The following is a 21,725-nucleotide window of genomic DNA, read 5'->3' as shown; positions in this document are numbered from 1 at the left end:
CAACATCCAAAGGTTTTGCAAGTTGTACATTAAAATCAGCTACTTCAAATTACCCTTATTGTGTAGATTGATGCCAATGTGGACAATAGGTCGGGGGTGGGGGGGGATAGGGAAAACTGGGAATCCTCTTAGTATAGACTAAATGGTCTAAAATGGCTTCCCATGTTAGGAATGACACAAACAGATGAGGGTTTAAAACCAGTTATTCCCTTGAAAATATTGCCTGGAGCTGAATAACACACAAGCAAGATACTCCCCAACTGTATACTTAGAGGGCAACTACAAAACAAATTGGACAAATGCAAATTTACAGTTGCTAGGGATGGGTTGTAAGATGATAGTCACATGCAAGGGTTTCAAATATAAAGCACATGCTGGCAGAGATACCCAGTTATTCAATAAATCTGATGGCAGAGGTTCTTTATTGCAGGTAGTTTTGCAAAACAAAAACAAACTTATTTTGTGACTGATAATTGTGTGAAAAAAGGGAACCCATTAGGATCACTTGGTAGTGTTATGTCCGCAACCCCCTCCTTTGTGAGAATCGCAAGAGCACTAGTTGGGGGGGGGGGGGTCAGTAGACCCAGGAAATGGGAGAGAGACGTGCCGAATACCTCGTTCCACCGCGATGCAAAATAATACAACATTGACCATTGTCTCCTGGAGACCACGTTTGTGGATTGGGGACTATGCTATGTGCAAGCCCTCGGGCAAAGTGGGCTGGTTGAGAGAGAGATTGCATCATCCCAACCTGATTGACATCTGAGACCCCGTGAGGAAGTATAAAAGAGGGTCTGGGGGAACAACCCCTTCAGACGCACCAGAAGAAACGCTATCGATCCCGTAGTAGCGGGGAGCCATTGGAAGGAAGCCACGTGCGTTCGGTTCCCCTTTTGCTTGGGAGCCAGTGGCCAGTACCACAGAATCAATGTTCTTGAACTCACAACGGGGAACCAACTTTCCCGATTCAACGGATTTGCTTCATAAAAGACCTAGGCAAGTTTCTTTTCTCACCAATCTCTCTCTCTCTCTCCAACAAGTGAAAACCCAGCAGTTCTCCCCCCACCCCACCCCAACAAAAGGCTGAAGCCTGCCGGAACTGAGTGACTTTTATATTTCTATTGGACAATATATATTATCCCCTAGACAAACGATCGAGCTGTTTCTTATTGATGGTTATTATTAGACTCGCGCTTTTAGATTGAGTAGTGATGACGTATATTATCTGAATGTTTGTACTAATCTTATTTTTGTGCCCCTTCATAAATAAAGATTTGTAAAAAAAATAGTACCATCAGACTTCAACAGACCTCTCTATCTTTGCTGGTAAGTGATCCAGTTACGGGATTTCGTAACAGTAGAAATCAAACTGAAATTCAAATTGTGGCTGTAGGGTGGAGACTACATGCAATAATGACAATTGTGCAAAGCGACTTTAATACAGTTTTATCTCAAACTCCAGCTTGCACAGTTACTTCAAAACCATTCCAATGTTGGCACAGCAGGTGGAGTTTGTATTAACATTCCAATAGCAAGAGAGATGAAATATTCAACGGCCAATTCATGAACTGTTCATTTGTGACCAGTCCACCCAAAATGTTCAAACGTTCAGACCCAAGATAAATTGTTTCATTGCAGTTAAGAGCCTCCCAAGAAAGGCAGCATTGTACCTGGCAGGAGTAGTCAACCAGAGATTTGACTACAAGCCCATACACAGGCCCCAGTCTAACAGCAAACCAATGAAAAGAAACAGAATTACCCTCACCCATATTCAGCAACAGGGCAGGACACTGGTCAGGAGAAAACTAGTGTGACTGGTTTTCACTCAAGTTCAAACCGTCTGGCGTTACAAGCCAGAGATTTTGCAGTGAATGAAAGCTCTGATCACTCCACAGTAGTAATTTCTCCATGTATCACTTAGAAGTAGCCTCCTCTCCAGAATCTCTGTACAATTTAGGAAATGTTTTATTAATATTTGCTTGCATAACAATTAAAATTTCAGCAGGGACAAGCAGAACTGATTGTAAACATGGCAACTTGGAGACAGCTCGTAACCAAATAGAACCAATGTTCAAGTGTTCTTCTGATTTACTGTCTAATCTGCAATGTTTAAAGCCATTCACAAATGATAAAGTACTGATATCCACCAAATGGCTGAGTATGGAAGTGTTCATAAGCATCTCTTCCCCAAAAATCAAAGCAGAATTAGAGTATTACAAAACAGATCAAAATATTGGCTTCTTTAGCACAATGCACTGTACAACCTGGTCCATCCCACATTTTTAGTTTTACGGCATCTAAAATGGTTTTAAAAAAACAAGGAACGTATATTTTTTGCTTTGATGGAATGCTAGTTTTCCTCAAGAACAAGACGTGAAAAACTGTCAATCAACAAGTCACTAAAAAAGTTAGAACTTCATTTCCAAGTTAAGACCAAGGTTAGTATGGGGCAAAACATAAATTTCTCTGCAGTACTGCCCAAGCAGCAATGTACTCACTCTAAGCAAATCGAAAATACTTCATATTTAGGCTTAATTTCTGGACTTTTTGCACCTAGAGAGTAAACAAAATGTTCAAAGTGCCACTTCACGTAGTTTCAAACAATTCCCAGGTGGAAAGCAACTAAAAATAGCAGCTTATCGTAACTGAACTTTGTAACCTAGCCAAAGAATCTACTTAGTCTCAAAGATTTGATAATTACAGTACAATTTGGACGGTACTGCAGATGCTTTCTTGTTATATTACCTGCCTAGTACCAATTACACAATCTATTTTAACCAATTAGATTTGACCAAGTACAACACTAACTGAACATGCAAAGACAGCATTTCAAAGGCAGTTTCAGAGACACAAGTTGTGGCATGCTTTAGCAATGTTACAGGTGGTTGAAGGGTTGCAAAGAACCACAGGCCCCAGCAACTTTGGATGCTAATGTTTATCAAAACACCTCCAGATGGCCGAGCCTTTGAAACATGTGACGTTTAGTAACCGAATTCCAACGGATGCCAAAACAGCTGGATGAGTGAAAACTGGCAGAGGTTTACTGAAGCCAGATTTCCTTAAATACAACATGCATGCATACTGATGATCCATGTTGCTACTCGAGTCACAAATTTGAAGAACTTGACTACCCACCACAATTTCCAAACTCAAAATATTTTTAAAAAGCCGAAGAGTCCAGCCTATACTTGACACAAAAGTTGCAGCTGATTTGACCTGCTTGAACACAATGTGATCACAGTCAACCGAAGCCACAATGTCACAGAACTACAAGTTCTGAGGAGAATTGCCAAAATGCTCAATGGCAGAATGATGAACTTCTATAGGAAATAATGATCGACATAACCAGTTCAAACAATTGGACTGTCGGAACCTGGATTGAGCAGATGCCACTCAGAGGCAGTTACACATTTTAGGAAGAAATCCGCTACCAGAGCTCAGTAACCAATACTGTAGCTCATTACATCAGCAGAACATTGAGGGGGGGTGCACCAATGCACCAACTAAGTTTAACCAGGTAGTTAAACTAGTCAATGCATGTCGATCCCATGAAGAATGGCCCAAGATTATTGTCTTTTACACAACTCCTGTCAAAGTCTTTTTTCACAAACATACACAAGGCAACAGAAAATGCAGAAGATAAATTAAAGGTAAACAAGGAGAACCTGAATCTCCCATTAATGTTGGGGTTAGAAGCTATTATTTTTCTCTAATCACATAATATTTCGATATAATAAGCATCCTAAATTTAAAAAAATGATTATGTAGTGTCTCAGAGTAATGCTTGATTCATTGCATAGCAGATTCTTAATACACCAAGATTCCAAATACAATGGATGCCAGTTAGTTGGGACACGTCACAACCAGTACATTCTGGCCCAATTAGCCAAGTTTCATGGAAATAGGTAGAACTGTATAGAAAAGGCAAACTACCACTTGACCAAGTAACAAAATATATTTAAATGAAATGCAGAAAAGAATACTGCAGCACAATAAAACTGGTAATAATCCTAATAATCAATGACGGAGAAATTCATCTCATGTACGCTGCCGTATTCTTGATTGACTGTAAATGAACAAAATCAGCGCAGACACCGAGTACAGATAATGGACTGCCTTCATACAATACTTTCGATGATTGCGTCCTCCAAATCTTCATTGTAATACTTAAGATGCTTGTCGATACCTTCAAATCCTTCAAAATTCCTAACCTGAAATAGTGAAATAGTTTCATTTTCACGTCCAGCTGTTTCTGGTATCTCTAAGCCTCAATGCGTGAAACCACGGGGAGCAATCAGTTCTGAATCATCTTACTGCTATTTCTCACCAACTAGTGACCAAAAAAACTTTAAAAAATATATAAACACATGCAACTGATACTGCTTAAAAACTCTTCACTCTAAGCAGAGAGTGTGAACCTAACGGCTGCACAATTGCACATGACTGACGCTAGTTAGAAACCGCTCCGCATAGTGTACCAAATAAACAAAGGAAATCCCAGCTATTTTCTCAATTAGTTTTTGTTCTTTAAGTTATCCCAAATAAGCAGCTGCCTGATTAACCGATGGCCCAATTAACCCGAATCCAATGTACTATAGATTTGTTGGCATGGCTGGGAGTTGGGGTGGGGGGGTGGGGTGCTCTTTAAAGCCAACTTGCACATTGAAAGACAAAGCAAAAGCTCCGTTTACCCTTTATCTCACAAAAGAAAGTCATGCAAACTTTTCAACAGTAGTAGTTAAGAGTTCTGCCAGCAGCAAATCATAAATTAAAAGATGAGAATGAGTGGGTGTTGAGGACAATAGCTCTTTTCAGTTTGAGTCCCAACACCAGCTTTAAGACAGGTATTTGACAGGTCCAAGTAGCATTCCACTGAAACTGACCAAAGTGTAAAAAAGGAAAGCTGAGAATTTAACATCTGCATCCTAAATATGCAGAATGCCACTGGCTTCACTAATAATCCACAAACCATCAAGCTTCGCCAAGCACAAAGGCAGATCATAAATCAACCAGGTTAAAATTTGTTTTTGTTCAATTATTCTGAAGGGCAGTCTGGTGGAATGTGAAACGGAATTTAATGAAGTTGGGACCAACTCTGGCAAATATGCACATTTCAGGAAAGAGTACTTTGGTTTTAGCATGTACTGTATTTAGTTTCATCTCCAGAGAGCCAATAGCTGAGCATTGGTATTTACTACTTAACCTCAGCTGCTTAGGAAGCCTATTTAGAAACCAGAGGCAACTTTAAATAGGAATACTTTGTTAAAAGCCATCTCTCCTACTGGATGCTATCACACAAGCATTAGATTAAAAAATACCCATGGAACTGGATTATGGCAATGATCGTGAAAGCAGGATTGGTGAAATCGGGGAATAGTTAGCAAAACAATTTAAAGAGTCAACTTCAGTCTGTCAACTTTAAAAGCTCTGGTGTAGCAGAGAGGCAAATACCACCTTTAGTTGAGACAGACGAGGAGTGTCACACCTTAAGTGAGTCACACAGCATCCACTTCTCCAGACAGGGATTTTACTTAAATGGGGTGGGGCGCAGGAGCGGGGGGAGTAAATACCTGGTAATCTCAGTTGGATAAAGCAAGCTTAAGCAACACCAACCAGCAAACATCTTCCTGCAAATCTCAGTGTGACCCACTTACTCTTTGCTGCAACGACGAGTTACACAAGGTATTATATTACAGCATTTTGGCAATGTTAGCCACGTGAAAAAACGCAGAGTTAGTTTTACAGGCAGAGGTGGGGAGAAAAAGAAAGCAGACAAATTCCATTTGCCACTCAATCCAAACCAGGTCAACTCTGACAAAGTAGAGAGCAAGTCAAACAACATTGTAGGAATACCCATAGCAAGAAGACAGTGATGGATCAGTGCTGATTCATGGTGTCCTTAAAAGATCAATTTACAAAAAAAATTGAACACATGCAAAGGAGTAATAAAAATACTTTTACCAGAACAGAAAACCATTCTTTAACCTCCAGGACAGACTCAAACTGTATGTAAAATGCTGCAAATTGTGGTGTTTGCAGCAAGTGGGAGTTTTAGCAGTACTAGAGTATAATTAAAGTACCAAGCCTGTAATATGCTACAAGATCAAATTCTAATTATGGTGCAAGTAGGAATGGAGACCTTTCTCGCACCTAACAAGAGATCTTACATGCAAGTTGCAAGAAAATATAATCTAAAGCAGCAAAATGGGAACTACATTCCTTGAAACCAGGTTTATCTAGCATTCAAATTAGTATTGAAAAGATTGGCATTCAGTAATTAAGGCTATTCCTGAATCAGAATCACTATCACTGGCATATGTCATAAAAGTCATCCAGCAGAGAGAAATTAGGAAATATGGTAAATGGCACCCTTGGTTGCACTAGTTACGTCAATAAGCAAAGGACAGGTATTTAAAATGGAAATAAGATCACATGAATGTTAATTTCTCTGCAAGTTGAAAGTTCTCCGCAAGGGACAAAGAAACATTACACAAAAACAGGTCACAGTAAACCAAAAAGCTGACTTTCAAACCAGCCATTTAAGAAAACTGCAGGATAAATCAGGTGACTCCTCCCCCCCCCCCCCCATGCACAGCAAGAGGCAGGGATGTGTGTGTGTCTGTGTGTACTATTCAGCATTGCTCAAGTACATAAACTTGATAATAGCATTAATTTCATGGATTAGGATGTTCTTCTCCACATAGTACTGACGAGACTTCACTTCAGCTTTAAATATTACATCAGTTAAATCATAAATCTTATGTTTGGGGGAAATACATGTTAGAAACTGAAACAAAAATTTAGTTGGTACCAAAAAAATGCAAGCAGAAACCCCCACAAATACTGAAGGTGACACCAGCAGATTATTTAAGCAATTAATCAGAATCAGATTTTATCACCAGTGTGTCATGAAACTTGTCAGCTTAGCAGCAGCACAATACGTGGAGAGAAAAAGCAAATCAATTACATTATGTATACAAATAGATCAAAAATAATGAAAAACAGGAATAATATTGAATAAAAAGTGAGGCAGTGTTCAGTGTCCATTTAGGAATCGGATGGCAGAGGGGAAGAAGCCGTTCCTGATGTGTTGAGTGCGTGCCTTCAGGCTTCTGTACCTCCTACCTGACCGCAATAATGAGAAGAGGGTATGTCCTGGGTGATGGGAGTCCTTACTAATGGACATCATCCTTCAGGCACCACTCCTTGAAGATGTCCTGGATACTAGGGAGGCTAAACAATTTTACAACTTTCAGTAGCTTTTTTGGTCCTGTGCAGTAGCCACCCCATACCATATTGAGATGCAGCACTTCTACAAATACTTCATTACATTATTAGACTATTCAGCCCATTACAACCATGTTGGCTCCCAACAGAGCAATCCCATTGCCCTTTTCCTCATTTTCATGCATCTCTGTAACTACGTCCATTAACACCGATTATATCGTGGCATAATCTCACAGCAGTCAATTTGCCCTTTGGGATGTGGGATGAAATCAAATCAAATGGGATATTCAAAGATCACAGGGAAAGCAAATGCATATAGTACATATTAAACAACCATATAATCTTGGAACTCTCGTTCCTGGAGCAGCAGCGTTAACAATACACTCCTCTATAACCTTGTGGGGGTGGAGGGGGGTGAAACCACATCAACAAATGCCATATAACACTCCATTAATAATGACTGCACAAACCATAAGGAACTAGGAAATGGATTTCATGTCTTCATTCTGAATAGCACAAAGCACATCAGACTGAAGCAGTCAAAAATATAGGATCTAAAATTCAGAGTGTTATGGTAGTCACAAGAATGGGGAATGCCATTGATATATTTGAGCAGTTTCACCAAACTTTTCTCCATGTCTCAGCATAGTGTCTCCAACCTCTGACAGTAGGCCAATGAATGGTAGGCTGATGAGTGCATTAACACTTGGAATGAGGATACTGGCTTTCTTGTCCATCAAATCTGTTTAGAACAGACTAGAGCAGCACAGCACAGGACCTGTTCCCCATGATCTTGTGACAATCTTTTAACCTGCTCTTAAGATCAGTCTAATCCTTCCCCAATAGCCCTCCACTTTTCTTCCATCTATGTCTCTTAAATATCCCTAAAGTATCTGCTGCTACGGCCAGCCTGATAGCACATTCCACGCAGCTACCACTATATGAATAAAAAAACCATGTCTGCCATTCCCATACACTTCCTCCGATCACCTTAAGATTACGGCCCCTTGTGTTGGTCATTTCCCCTCTGGCTGTCCATTCTATGCTTCTCATCTTGGACACCTCTGTCAAACCACCTCTCATCTTCCATAGCCTTATCTCATTCAACCTTTCCTCATAAGACACATTCTCTAGTCCAGATAGTATCCTGGTAAATCTGCTCCGCACTCCCTAAAGGTTCCAGATCATTCTTATTATGAGAACTGAACAGAATATTCCAAGTGCGATGTAACCAGAGCTTTATGGAGCTGTAACATTACCTCATGGCTCTGGAACTCAATTTCCCCAACTAATGAAGAGCAACACACCACAGTCCTCCTTAACGACCCCATCAACTTGCGCTGGAACTTTGAGATATCTATGGATGTGGGTACAAGATCCCCCTGTTCCAAAACACTGCAAACATGCCATTAACCTTATACTGCCCTCAAGATCACTTAAAGTATACCACTTCATAATTGTCCTAACTGAAATCCATCTGGCTCTTCTCAGTCCAGCTCTGCATCCTGTCTATGTCCTGTTGTAACCTAAACCATTCTACACCATAACATGGACGACCTTCATATCATCTGTAAAATTACCAGCCAGCCATTCACTGCCTCATGCAAGAACGGAGCTCGTAGAACAGAGCCCTGCAGAACTCACTCCACTGATCACAAACCTCTCGATCGAACATGCTACCTCTATCACCTTCCGCTTTCTGTGGGCAGCCAGTTCAGAATCCATACAGCAAAATGTTCATAGATCCCATGCCTTCTGAGTTTCTGAGAGGAAACCTGTCAAATGCTTTAATAAATACCATTTATACTCAGAGCGATTTGTCACAACCTCAAAGACACCGCTCAGCCTCATGAAACACAACCTGAGCTCACAAAGCCATGCTGACTATCCCTAATCAGACTCTGCTGCTCCAAGCGCTCATAATCCCTGCCTCTAAGAAGCCTCTCCAATAGTTTGCCCACCACTGACGCAAGACTCACTAGTCTACAATTCCCAGGGTTATCCCCATCATTGTTCTTGAGCAAAAGGAATAACATCTGCCACCCTCCTATCTTCTGCTGCTACTCCTGTGGCCTGTGGGGATGCAAAGATCGCTGCCAAACGTGCAACAATCTCTTCCCTCGCTTCCTATAGTAACCCAGGGTCAATGCCATCCGGTCCCAAGGAGTTATCTAACGTTTTTCAAAAGATCCAGCGAAATTTGGTAGATTTTAGAGACAGCATCAGTCATCTTTTAGTGCTTCAAGATGCCTTGGAAGCAGGTAATTACTGAGAAAAAGGGTAACAAATATTTTGAATCCAATTCTGTGCACTTTAGTGACGCAGAAAGTGGATGCATTTGGTACAATCTTCCAACATATTAGAATGTTGGGTCAGGAATCGAAAGGCTGAGCATGGTGGATCTAATGTTGAGTTGTGTATACTCCAGTGCATGGAGTACTGTAGGAAAGGCAGAAAAGCTAAGCTTAGGGCATAATCAGCACGCGGAATTATAACACTGTAGCCATTAGTAAAACCTGGTTGCAGGAGGAGCAGGACTCGCAGCTCATTGTTCTGGGATTCCGCTGTTTTAAATGCAATGGAGCGGAAGGGATTAAAGGGAAGGGAGTTAGGGAAAATGTCACGGCAGTACTCAGACAGGACAGAATGAAGTGCTTGTCTAGTGAGGCCGTCTGGGTAGAACTGAAGTATCAGCAAGGGATGACCCTGTTAATAGATATTACAGACCACTCAATAGCCCATAGAATTTAGAGGAGCAAGTTTGTACAGAGATTGCAGACTGTTGCAGCAAAAAAAAACTGTAAAAGGGTTTCATGGGTTTGAGTTTTGTCAAATGTGCCCTGGAAAGTTTCCTTAATCAGCACATAGAGATTACAACCAGAGAAGGTGTGATACTAGATCTCCTGATAGGGAATGACTCAGCAGGTGACAGAGGCTTGTATAGGGGAACACTTTGCAGCTAGTGAATTTCAAGATAATTATGAAAGAGGATAGGTCTGGTCTGAGATTCTAAATTGGAGAAATTTGATAGTATCAGAGAGGATCTGGCAAGTGTGGATTGGAACAGTCTGTTTCCTGGCAAAAAGGTATACATGGTAAGTGGGAGGCCTTTAAAATTTTAAGAAGGCAGAGTTTTATGTTCTTGTTAGAATAAAAGGGAACCATGGTATGAGATATATTGAGACCCCTGTAAAGAAAAACAAGGCGTATAGCAGTATAGGCGGAAAGAGCAAGTGTGTATTTGAGGAGCACAAGAAATGAATGGGAACACTTAAGGAAATCAGGAGGCTAAATGAAGGCATGAGGGTGCTCGAGCAGAAAAGGGGAAGGAGAATCCCATGGGCTTCTGCAGATATATTAAGAACAGAAGGACAGCAAGAGACCACTGGAAATCAGTGCAGAAATTAGAGCCAAAAAGAAATGGGGGACTTCTTAAATTGACATTACCCCTCCCCCCCCCAAACCAGTACTTAATCAGGAGACTGACAGACTCTAGAATAGAGACGAAGCAGCAGTGAGTTCATAAGCCATATGCACTTAGAGGAGGTGGTGTTTGCTGTCTTGAGGAAAATTAGGGTAGATAAATCCCCAGGACCTGACAAGATGTTCCCACGGACCCTATGGAGGGCAAGTACAGAAACTGCAGGGGCAATTTAAAGTATCCTCAACCAAGGGTGAGGTGTCAGAGGACAGTAAGACAGCTAATGTTTTTCCATTGCTTTAGAAAGGCTCCAAGAATAAACCAGGGAATTATAGGTGGTGTGCCTGACATCAATAGTGGGAAAGTTATTGGAAGGGATTTCTAGGGACTGGATACACAAGTATTTGGGTAGACAGGGACAGTTTAGGGATAGTCAACATGGCTTTGTGTTGTAGGTCGTGTCTAACCAATGTTATAGCGTTTTTCCAGGAAGTTACCAGGAAAGCTGACAAAGGCAAGGCAGTAGATGTCGTCTAGGTAGACTTTAGCAACATATTTCACAAGGCTCCAAGGTGGCGTCACAAGTAAGTCTTACATATGCAGTAGGACACTGAGGAGTGCAATAGAACAGAGGGATCTGGGAACACAGATCCACAATTCCTTGAAAGTGGCATCACAGGTAAATAGGGTCGTAAAGAAAGCTTTTGGCACACAGGCCTTCATAAATCAATACACTGAGTACAGGAGATAGGATATTATGAAGTTCTACAAGACATTGTTGAGGCAAGATTTGAGTATGGTGTGCATTTTTGGTCACCTACCAACAGGGGGAAGATGTCACTAAGATTGAAAGAGTGCAGAGAAAATTTACAAAGGATGTTGCTAGGACTTGAGGACCCGATTTAAAGGAAAAGGTTGAATAGGTTAGGACTTTATTCCCTGAAGTGTTGAAGAATGAGGGGAGATTTGATAAAGGTATACAGAGTTGTGAGGGGCATAGATAGGGTACAGTGCCTATAAAAAGTATTCACACACCACCCCCCCCCCCCCCCGCAAGTTTTCATGTTTTACAGCATTGAATCACAATGGATTTTATTTGGCTCTTTTGACACTGGCCAACAGAAATTGTGTCAAAGTGAAAACAGATCTCTACAAAGTGATCTAAATTAATTACAAATAAAACAAAATAATTGATTGCACAAGTATTCACCCTCTTCAAGTCAGTGCTTAGTAGATGCAACTTTGGCAGCAATTACAGCCTTGTGGTTAAGTCTCTCTCAGCTTTGCACATTTGGACGCAACAATTTTCCCCATTCTTCTCTGCAAAACTGCTCAAGCTCTGGCAGATTGAGTGAACAGCTCTTTTCCGGCCACAAATTCTCAATTGCGTTGCAGTCTGGACTCTGACTTGGTCACTCCAGGACATTAGCTTTGTTGTTTTTAAGCCATTCCTGTATAGCTTCAGCTTTATGCTTGGGATCATTGCCTTGCTGGAATCAAACCTTCTCTCAAGTTGCAGTTTTCTTGCAGACTTCACCAGGTTTTCCTCCAGGATTTCCCTGTATTTTGCTGCATTCATTTTACCTTCTACTATCACAAGCCTTCCACAGCCTGCTGCAGTGAAGCATCTCCACAGCACAATGCAACCACCACCGTGCTTCATGGTAGAGATGATGTTCAGCTTGCACCAAACGTAACAATTGTCTGATGGCCAAAAAGCTCCATTTTGGTTTCATCAGACCACAGAACCTTCTCCCAGCAGACTTTAGAGTCTCACCCATACCTTCTAGCAAACACTAGCCAAGATTTCACGCGAGTTCTTTTTCCCCCTCAAAAGCAGCTTTCACTTTGCCGCTCTCCTATGCAAATGCAACTGGTGAAGCACCCAAGCAACAATTGTTACATACAATCTCTCCTATCTCAGCTGCTGAACTCTTCCAGAGTTGTCATAGGTCGCTTGGTGGCCTCCCTCACTAGTCCCCTTCACTTCACTTGGCAGAAGCGCAGAGAAAGTTCAACGGATTGATTCTTGGCATCAAGGGGTCATCTTGTGGAGAAAGCTTGAGACAGCCAAGCCTACACTCACGGGAGTTAAATAAATGTTGAAGCTGGTAGGTGGAGGTAGGTGAAAGGAAGGAAGAACAAGAATTGACAGGGCAAATGCCAAGCAAATACTTAGAACCTGGAGGCAACGTTGGAATAAGAGACTGCCATGTACATTGATGACTGAAGTTCAAGGGTCATAAATAATAGCTATTAAGTTTAAGGCTAGAAAAAATGGAATTTTGGATAAGAAGAGCTAAAATGTTGAGTGTAAATCAAAAATCAGATCAGATAGCATTTAGAACACCAGACAAATCCATTGCCATATTTCAAATGTTTTAACAGATTGATATTCATCAACCTAGCTGCATTTACTTTTAAGGCCAGCAGAAACCATGTGCCCATTTGAGCATATCAAAACAGTCCAATGTTTTGATATCTGGATGCCCGTTCTTCCACCCCAAGCCTTCTCTACCCAAAGACAGAAGCCACAGTACAAGATTGAAATCCTACACTTTAATATTACTACAACCTGTGATAGCAGACTCAATATGCAGCAACACTGGATAGGTTTTAAATACTCTATAGTAATTCACCCTTAAAAGCTTCCCCTCAAAGGCAAATGAATTTTTTTAAGAATACAATCATGTATTATATTTTTACATAGACCACTCTTAGAATGCATCAGTCTTCAGTGACGATCAAGTACAAAGATAATTGGGCCAGATTTTATCTTGCGGCAAGGCTGTTCTTTAAAAGTATAATGCAAGATACTCAAGTGTCTGCCTGATGGAACAGCAAACCACTCCATGCATACCCAACGCAAGAAACCAAGAGTCCACACTGGGATGAATCACTCAAAAAGAGGAAGGTGCTAATTAATGGAAGCACTGTGTATCTAGCAATCGAAAAAAATAAGGAAGTGTACCCGCCTTCATTGTTTACTTAACCGACTAATGAGCATATAGTATTACACTCAAAAGCCACAGACTGCTTTCATTTAACCAAAGATCCAAATATTAATATTCCTTTTTAGTCCATGTTCAAAGTACATTAGACCACTTAAACTGCATCTTCAGAATCCTACTTTGTATGCAAGGAAAATTTAGAAAAACAAAACTTCAGTTGTATGAACTCTACAAATTTTAAGCATGCTTTAAAAGGGAGAATAATACTACACCTATACAAATGCCCATAGACTCTGGCAACCCTGTAATCTGTCTTGAAGGCCAGTGCAAGAACTCGTGCAAGGCATCATGCCCCAATGAAGCACCAGAGAGGGTACTGAAAATCTCAGTACTCAAAGACATCTGCAACTTCTCACTGCTGCAGTTGGAGTTTTCCAGTTGCCTCAAGAGAGCAGGAACCCTACTATCGCCAGGAGGAGGGCAAGCCATTACCCAGTAGCAGTCGGGTCTACTGTGATGAAGTGCTTTGAGAGGTTGGTCATGGCTAGAATGAACTGCCTCAGCAAGATCCTGGACCTGCAGCAATAGTTCTACAGCAGACAATCTCACTGGCTCTTCACTCTGCTTTGGAGCACAGACAAAAGCAAAAGATATATCAGGCTGCCACCTCAGTACTACTCAAGATGCTTTAAAAGCTGGACCTTTGCACCTCCCTCTTGAACTTCCTTAATGGGGGACCGCAGTCAGAGAATCAGTAATTACATCTCCTTGCTGACAATTAGAAGGATGTGTGCTTCGCCAGCTGTTCTACTCATGATTGCGTGGCTAGGTGGAGTTAAACACCAACTATAAACTTACCAATGACAACTGTTGCTAGTAGAATCTCAGATGGCAACAAGGAGGCATACAAAAGTGAGACCGATCAACTGGTCAAAGAGTGTCACAAAAACCTCACACTGAAAGTCAGCAAGACCAAGGAACTAACTGTGGAGTTGGGAAAGGAGAAGTTGGGAGAACGTACACCAGCCCTCACTGAGGGGTCAGCAGGGCAAAAGGAGAAGCAGCTTCAACATCCCGGGTGTCAACATCAGAAGTTCTCTTGGGTCCTATACATTAATGAGATCACTAAGGAAGCACTCCAGTGGCTCCAATTCATTAGAAGCTTGAACAGATTTAGTATAAAGGCTTTCAAAATCCTACAGTATTCTGACTGCATTACAGTCTGGTACGGAGATGACAATGCACAGGACTACAAAAGGCTGTAGAGGGTTACAGACTCAGCCAGAGAGTGTCTTCAAGAGGCAGTGCTTCAAGAAAAGGCATCCATTAAGGACCCTCTCCATCTCAGGCATGCCCTCTTCTGATTACTACCATTAGGGAGGTGGTGGTACAGGAGCCACAAGACACACACAACATTTTAGCAACAGCTTCAACCACGCTGCCATCAAATTTATGAACATTCCATGACCACTACCTCATTATTCCTCATTTGCACTATTGTTCTAACTTGCAGTAACTTTTGCCTTGCACTGTACTGCCACAAAGCAAATTTCATGACTCACGTCAATAATAAGCCTGATTCTTTCCCAACAAGGAGACATCAAATTTATAACCCTGACTTGGGACCAGTTGCCACATCAATGCTTTGGAATTTACACCTGCACAACTTGCAGATGCAGCAAATAGCGTCATTCAACATGCACTGCTTTCCAGATTTCAGCTGGATAAACTAGAGCTCATACTCAGTGGTTTGTTGAACACCCAACATTATAATCTCAACCAGGGATACTCAGCCAGCCACTTCATCAATGACAAAACGCAACAACGGATTTACAGACTAGATTCCCTGCCCTTGTGCTTTCCACATAAAGAGTGATTAGAATCTTGCAGATATTCACCTCTTAAAAGTCACATCTCCAGACTAAAGCCCATCTTTTTGTAACCTCAAAGTGATCCTAACAGGTGGGTTGCTCCGAAATGTACAAATGTTCGGTGGTGTCTCCCCCCACCTTCCAATTTAGTTTGTACTAGATAAAGTAATTCCACACCAAGTACAATGGTAACCTTATTTGAGGCAGACAGTAATGTGAAATATGAGGGGGCATAGTTTTAAGATGTTTGGAAGTAGGTACGGGGGATGTCAAAGGCAAGTTTTTCCCCATACAGAGTGGTGGGTGCGTGGAATGCACTGTCAGAGACAGTGGTGGAAGTGGATACAATAGGGTCTTTTAAGAGACTCTTGGGTAGGTACATGGAGCTTAGAAAAGTACAGGGCTATTCTAGGCAGTTTCTAGAGTAGGTTAAATGGTTGGCACAACATTGTGGGCCAAAGGGCCTGTAATGTGCTTTAGATTTCTACAATTCTATGTGTTACGTACCCCGTAACTGGGTCACTTACCAGCAAAGATAGAGAGGTCCGTTGAAGTCTGATGGTACTATTTTTAGCAGTATTTATTGATAAAAATACAAAAATAATATCAATGCAAACATACAAATATACATCATCAATACTAAATCTAAAAGCAATAATCAATAAGGAGTAGCTCTATCGTTGTCTAGGGGCTAATGTATTGTCTGATGGAAATATAAAAAGTCACTCAGTTCATTCAAGCTACAGCTTTCTGGTTGGAGAGAAAGACTGGTTAAAACTTGCCCATTCCTTTTATGATGCCAATCCTTCGAGAGTCGTTGGGAGTTGATTTCCCCGTTGTTAGCTTAAAAACCATTCTTCCGTGGTAAAGGACTACCGATTCCAGGGCAGATGGAAACGGACGCACGTGGCCTTCCCACCGGCTTTCGCTATTACGGGATCTCTAGCGTTTCTTCTGGTGCATCTGAGGGGCTGTTCCCACAGACCCTCTTTTTATCCTGACTCACAGGGTCTCAGATGTCAATCAGGTTGGGATGATGCAATCCCTCCACCAACCTCCCCCCCTCAGTTCATTGCCTGGGGGCTTCGATGCATCGTACAGTATTCAATACACAATCCCGGCTCCAAGAGACAATAGCCGTTATCAATGGCTCTGCTTTTCGGAGGCCAGGACACATTCCAAACTCCTTGTGGATTCTGCATGTCTTTCTCTCATTTCCTGGTCTCCTGAACTGACTTAATAGTGATCTTGCGATTCTCACAAAGGAGGGGGCTACCCCACACCCTTCGGCCCCTCAGAGCGGTGGCACATTCATAACGTATGAAAAATGTTGCTGATGGCAGACCAACATGTGATCAAATTAACCAGGTGTCAGATTACATCTGCGGTTATATGGTTCAAGCCAGGGTTACAGGTCCTCTCTAGGTTATGACAGGGCCCCTTTTCTGTGAACTGCTCATAACCCGAACAGTTTTGCAAGTCAGAAATGCAGCTACCTGGCAACATTTTTAACTAAATCATAGGCCAAGGCATAGTTAAACCACGGTGTCCAACTCAGCCATTTCGATTTCTCTGCAAGGTGCCAACGATACGGCTGCAAACAGTTCCCTCGCAGCAGAAGGTGGCTGGAACCCTGCAGCAACCAACAAATGCCACATCCCAAGTGTTCGTGTGAATGAGCTGCACACGTTAGGCATTTGTAACTCAGGGGACTTCATTTCAACTCTCACACACCAGGTCCAGCTCAAACTTTAATCAGCTCTCCTGACTCCTTTTTGATCAAAACACATCCAGCTAATTCATTGCTTAGTCTGTATCACCTTCGATTGAAATCTAGGGAAGTGGAACTATATTAATTAAGGCTCTAAAGTCCTACCCCTGAGTAAAATTACATTTATAGGTTCAAAAGAACATTTCAAAAGTTTCTAAATCGCTTCTTTTAATGAGTGCAGTTTAAAACATGCACTTAATGTGACCAACTCTAAACCATGCATTCATATTACAGGCTAGACCCAATAATACATGGATATTCTTCAATAAAATGTTGTTCCCCCGCCCCTTTACAACAGAAACATTATGTATCCCATATGAGCTATCAAATAGCAGGTCGAAACCTTGTCATGGGCTACGAGAGTTAAGAAGCAAAGTTGGAAAAATTACTTTTACCCCACTTTCAGCTTGAAATAGTATTCATGTGGTGGGGATAATGTGAAGATGCAGCAAAATGCACAGGTACTCAATAGATCAAGCAGATTCTATGAAAGAAATTAATTGTCAATGATTTCACTAGAAACCATGCAACTATGCAGGTAACCAAGCAACATCTATACCAAACAGAAACAAAGTACATCAGAGCAATTAATCATTAACTGTCTCTCACTCCACAGATGCTGCCTGGCCTGTTTAGCATTTCCAACCCTTTGGGACCACCAATGGGGTTCGAGCACAAAAACAGAATTCAAGATTCAACATGCTGAAAGTTTGGGAGGGGTCTTAAAGGAGACAATCTGATTTGTTCTCCGCTGCTCATGAAATGCTTACTGCAAAAGTTCCACATGAATACACACCTGTCCCCTAGATGTGGGGGAAAAAATGCAATACACTAATCAGACAACACTTTTTTCATTGTACGGGTGACGTTCACAATTGGTTTCTCAATTGACCAATAGCAAAGGCAAATGACAAAGCTACAGATAGCTAATCCCAAAAAAGTAGATGTTATTTGTGTAACAAAGAGCATACTACAAACCAGAAAGATGAATTCATAGACTGAGAACACCCTGAAAGGAAAATCACTATCAAGTGAAATGCAGTACAACAAGGGAGATCCTGAAACTGAAAGATCAGAGGGAGTGGAGTGGCTGTCATGTTAAGTTTGCTACATAGCTCTGAATCATAGCCACTAATTAGAGGAACACTACAATTACTTTATCCTTTTAAGGACAGATGTACATCAGCAGGATGAACAGCAGTTACAGATCCCCATGAAACGTGTATCCACACTAAATACAAACCCTCACGTTCCACAAATGCTTCCTGGCACGACCAGATCCAAGTGCGTTCCAAAAACTGCACACAAGCACTGCCATACGCTTGTTATGAAAAAGCTGGATTAGGCAAAATGGAGCAGCTTTGTTTTACCCTCGGCACCTGCAGCTCAAGGCACTGAATAGATACAAGTGGCATGTGTTCCAGCTGATTAATAAAATAGTGTTTATTGCTGCCTTTCAAGCAAATCAAGTTTTGAGTAATATTGATATGCCAGTCCCTTCAATAGGTGCAAAGCTGCAAGTCAGTTGAGTGGTAGACATAGAACATAGTATAGTACAGCACAGCGCAGGCCCTTCGGCTCACAATGTTGTGCCGTCCTTAAACCCTGCCTCCTATAAATAGGAGGCTCCTACTGCCCCACCTAAAATTCCTCCATATACCTGTCTAGTAGTCTGTTAAATTTCACTAGTGTATCTGCCTCCATCCACCACTGACACAGGCAGTGCATTCCACACACCAACCTTCCTCTAATATCCCCCTTGAACTTCCCACCCTTTATATCTTAAAGCCATGTCCTTTTGAATTGAGCTGTGGTGCCCTGGGGAAGAGGCGCTGGCTGTCCGCTCTATCTATTCCTTCTAATATCTTGTACACCTCTATCATGTCTCCTCTCATCCTCCTCTCCAAAGAGAGAAGCCCTAGCTCCCTGGTAAAATGTAAGATGTAAAAAGTAAAGCCCCCTCAGGTTCAAATGAGGATGGTAATGACGCTTTTCACGTGCTGCGTGAACATGGAAGGCTGCTGAAAGTAAAGCACCTCAAACAGGTAAAGAATTGAGCCAGAATGGTGTAAACTTTGTTTTGTATCAACTGATCCAAAGTACCAGAAATTGATCCCACTCACCAATCAGACCAGGTTCTGGTATTTTGTGTGCAGACCTACAGACATCTCGGAACTCTAGGTTTTGAACCTCAGTGAAAGAGCACAGCTTTCCAGGGTACGCCCGCCAACTAATGTTTAACTGAACATTCATATTGCTCAACGGGGCATTTAAAAAACCCCATTCCAGCCAGGATTACAGCAAACAGAAACAAACTAAGGCTCGAACTCGTCTGTTAAAACGAAAGTTCAGCCCCCACCTAAGCCAGGGGCTCCCGCCAAAATTAATACCCCGGAAAATAATCCTCACAACACAAGATGCGAAGGGATCACCGAGGGTGGAAAATACAGGGGTTTTTTTAATGCAGTTACACAATTGGAAGTACGAGTTCTGAGTACGGGCGGCCGAACCCACCAGGGCGTGAGGAACCCTCCCTCCGTCTGCGTCGGAACCCAAAGGTACCACACCCTACTCCCGATCAAAGGCTGCAGATTAGAGAGAACCTGTACAGTACCGGATTTATACGACAAACAAGAAACACAAATGTTCTAATTCAAAATTGGTGCTCATTTGTTGATGCGTCTGGGTTGAAAAACTGCTTTCCATACAGATCAACGAGGAAAAAGCCCTGACCTTGTTAATTTATACTTTGGACTGCCAGGGCTGTTTAACTGGGACAATCGGACTTGGCAGCTGGTTACTTCAAACAGAAGCAACATTCATAAACATCACATCCACCACTGGTTCACCGAGCACTTTTAACAGCAAATACACACAACAAAAACTGACATCTCCAATGCGCCGTGACGTTTCTGATCTAACTAATGTAAACCCTCAGGTTATGTTAGTTACCATGGTTAGCAAGCATTTAGAACAAGATTAAAGTGGCGAGAAAAAGTTAGTTACGGGAGTGCGAGACAACATCCCGGGTCAGGAGCCACACCTTGTCGCGATTCATTTGAAGGCAAAGTTTAAAAACTCTTCAACAGAGCCCAGACAGAGTGCAGAAAGGCGAAGAGAGCTTCGCAACACAACGACACTCACCGATAGATACCAGCTTGATGTTCTCCTTTTCGAGGAACTCGAGTGCAACGGACACGTTCTCCAGCTGCATTTGCCTGAAGGTGGGTCGCTGGTGATACTTGCGATACATTTTCTTTTGGCTCAGGACCTCGAGCAGGGCGATGAGCCGCAGCCCGTCCGCCAAGTCGCTCTGTAGGTTGTGGATGCGCTTGTTCACGCACTTCAGGTGCTCGTTGCACCAACGGGTGAACGTGTTCTGCTGTATCTTTTTCCATGGCGCGTCCTCGGCCAGGTCCTTCTCGGTCACCGGCATTTCGGCGTCTTTGTCCTCCTGAGGCTGGGGCTGGTGCTGCAGCTCCGGCTCCCTCCTCTGCACATGCGTACTCATACTGTCGCCTCCCCTTTTATAATCTGTCCACTTCCGGGATCGCGGGCGTGAAACTCACACCGCTGTGCACAGATCCTGTTTGGGAATGGAAGCAAGTGTTAACGAATGTCTCTATTTGTGTTTGTTTATATATACATATATTAAAAGAATATTGAGAGTGCACCCACTGAAATATAAACAGCCACAAAAGTCTCACTCTTGTGTTAACGACTAATTAAAGTAAATGAATTGTTACCAAGATCATGTTAAGGTCAACCTGAAGTTATTGGTGCCAGGAGAGTTTTTTGCTTCACGGCTTGTTTAACGATACCTTTCACACAATAATAAAATTTGGTGGCAGCAATCACAAATAATCTTTCCAATAAAATGTACTCTTTCTTTAACAAGTTTATGAACTGCATTAAGACATTCCAACAAAAACTATGCGAGGGGAGAGCGTGTCAAAAGGCGCGTTGTTTAACGCCATGAACCGTGTTATTAAGTGGCTACTTCTTGCCTGCACGAAATGTGATTAGTATTTGTGGTGGGATTTTCAGTGACCGCTTATGATCCTCGGCACTTCAAATACCTTGCCCAAGCGATTATTCGTGGCGTCTGCTATGCGGTTTACCCAAGTCATAGCAGGGTGCAATTCTGTACTGCCAACTACTCCCAGCAGATGGCACTAGACAGTCTAAAACGCATAGGTAAACTGACAATCCATCCCCACACCCCGACACTCCCACATCCCAGGAGGCGGCCATGTGACTATTTACAATGCTGCTTTCGGAGGGTGTCTGCGGAATACAATCGCCGTTAAATCTCGTTTTCCACTACTCCAATAATCAAAAGCTGTCGTCTAAGTCTTAATTTTATTTGAAAAAGCTGATATGGAAAAGTGACACAAGAATGAGAAGAATCAATAGAGACTTTCAGAAATTTGCTATCGTGGCAATGTACAAACTTCGTCTAATTTTTACAAACCCATGTCTGA

At 42.1% G+C, this 21,725-nt stretch overlaps 1 protein-coding gene across 2 annotated transcripts in view; it reads right to left on the bottom strand.

Moving 5' to 3' along the window:
• Positions 1-20,755, bottom strand: part of flnbl (filamin B, like) — a 128,670-nt gene extending 107,915 nt beyond the window's left edge. The window contains exon 1 of one of the 2 annotated variants that reach the window (XM_059944210.1): positions 20,386-20,755. In XM_059944210.1, coding sequence (XP_059800193.1) covers positions 20,386-20,752 — 367 coding nt within the window. In that variant the 5' untranslated portion in view covers positions 20,753-20,755. The remainder of the gene's footprint in view (positions 1-20,385) is intronic. The other variant, XM_059944209.1, reaches the window with a different exon arrangement.
• Positions 20,756-21,725: the final 970 nt, after the last annotated feature.

This window comes from Hypanus sabinus, chromosome 19 (genome assembly GCF_030144855.1).
Source record: "Hypanus sabinus isolate sHypSab1 chromosome 19, sHypSab1.hap1, whole genome shotgun sequence".
In the NCBI taxonomy this organism is placed as follows: Eukaryota; Metazoa; Chordata; class Chondrichthyes; order Myliobatiformes; family Dasyatidae; genus Hypanus; species Hypanus sabinus.
The sequence above is the reverse complement of the archived record's forward strand: the minus strand, read 5'-3'. Positions and strand labels throughout refer to the sequence as shown.